The sequence below is a fragment of the Notothenia coriiceps genome, unplaced genomic scaffold, assembly GCF_000735185.1.
Source record: "Notothenia coriiceps isolate Sejong01 unplaced genomic scaffold, NC01 NC01_scaffold00011228, whole genome shotgun sequence".
NCBI classification, from domain to species: Eukaryota; Metazoa; Chordata; class Actinopteri; order Perciformes; family Nototheniidae; genus Notothenia; species Notothenia coriiceps.
In genome coordinates this window covers 1-1,271 of record NW_011343929.1, presented here as the reverse complement: position 1 = coordinate 1,271, position 1,271 = coordinate 1, and the positions used below count along the sequence as shown (strand labels likewise).

General features: G+C 39.7%; 1 protein-coding gene across 1 annotated transcript; it reads left to right on the top strand.

Annotated features, from left to right (window-relative positions):
- Positions 1–266: 266 nt before the first annotated feature.
- On the top strand, positions 267–632 carry LOC104946631 (PR domain zinc finger protein 15-like; the record flags this gene model as incomplete). The annotated part of the gene is made up of 2 exons (XM_010772503.1): positions 267–412; positions 501–632. Coding segments are annotated over exons 1-2 (274 nt in total), but the record flags the coding sequence as incomplete, so codon positions are not given.
- Positions 633–1,271: the final 639 nt, after the last annotated feature.

Here is a 1,271-nt window from a genome sequence, read left to right as displayed (position 1 = left end):
TATATATATATATATATATATATATATATATATATATATATATGTGCTTGTATTGACCCATTCTGATAAGGCTCTGCGGGATGTAAGCATAAAGTATAATGTTGCCATGGGGATGGTGAGTAAGCTGTGAGCTACACCTTAGCTTCTATTTGATTTGTTTGTGTTTTATTTTTAGTGCATTAAAATGGACATTAATGAAATAGTTAATTGGATTGCCTCTCACATCTATGGGTTGTTGTAGATGGAAATAGAAGCAGTGATTATATATATATGTGCCATGTTATTCTTCCAGGGGTGAAGAGCCACGGCTGTGATAAGTGTGACAAGTCATTCGCAAGGAAGGACATGCTGAAGGAGCACCTTAGGGTGCACGACGACATCCGGGACTTCCTGTGTGCAGAGTGTGGGAAAGGTGAGCTCCATCGCCGTGTTACCTTCTCTCCCTGTGCAGAAACACAGCACTGTTAGGATCATCATAAAGAGGGTCTTTTCTGCTGCAGGCATGAAGACTAAGCACGCTCTGAGGCACCACATGAAGCTCCACAAGGGCATCAAGGAGTACGAGTGCAAGGAGTGCAGCCGCAAGTTCGCCCAGAAGGTCAACATGCTGAAACACTACAAGAGACACACAGGTCAGTCCGATGTGTGGTTCACAAAGAAAGTATAAACAAGGGCATTTGATACACGTAGAACCTACACTAGAACTGCCACAAATGTTTACCTTTAGGTCATTTCTAAAAGTATCGTGAACAAGTACGTAGGTTTGATTTAACAACTTTTTAAAGCTCTACCTATTTTACGATTTGTTATTTTTCAAATTACAGACAGAATAATTCATTATACGAACTAGTGCAGTGCCCGTTTAAAACATGTCTGAAGACTCGCTCTGTGTTCCGCTTGCAGCTTTCTCTTTGAGACAATGTCAAACCTGGAACGGTAGGCTACTGCCCGGGCCCCAAACAGCTATATTTATTAGAAAGTGTAGATACGGAAAATATTGAATTAAGTTTCTATTCCAAGTAAATGTTCCCCGAAGTAACTAACATGAAGCTCCCAAAGCACTTGAAATATGAAACTCATCTGTAGACTAACTAGCAGTGTACTTCTACTACAGCAACTTCACAGAGGGATGTTACTGGTTACATCACAGATTCAGATTTCTCACAAAATAAAACCATTCAAATATAATCCATTATTATTCTGAACAATTGAAATATCGATTCTCACCACCTTTTCCAAAGAGTGAGATGTTGAAGAAGGTCGCTTTACAA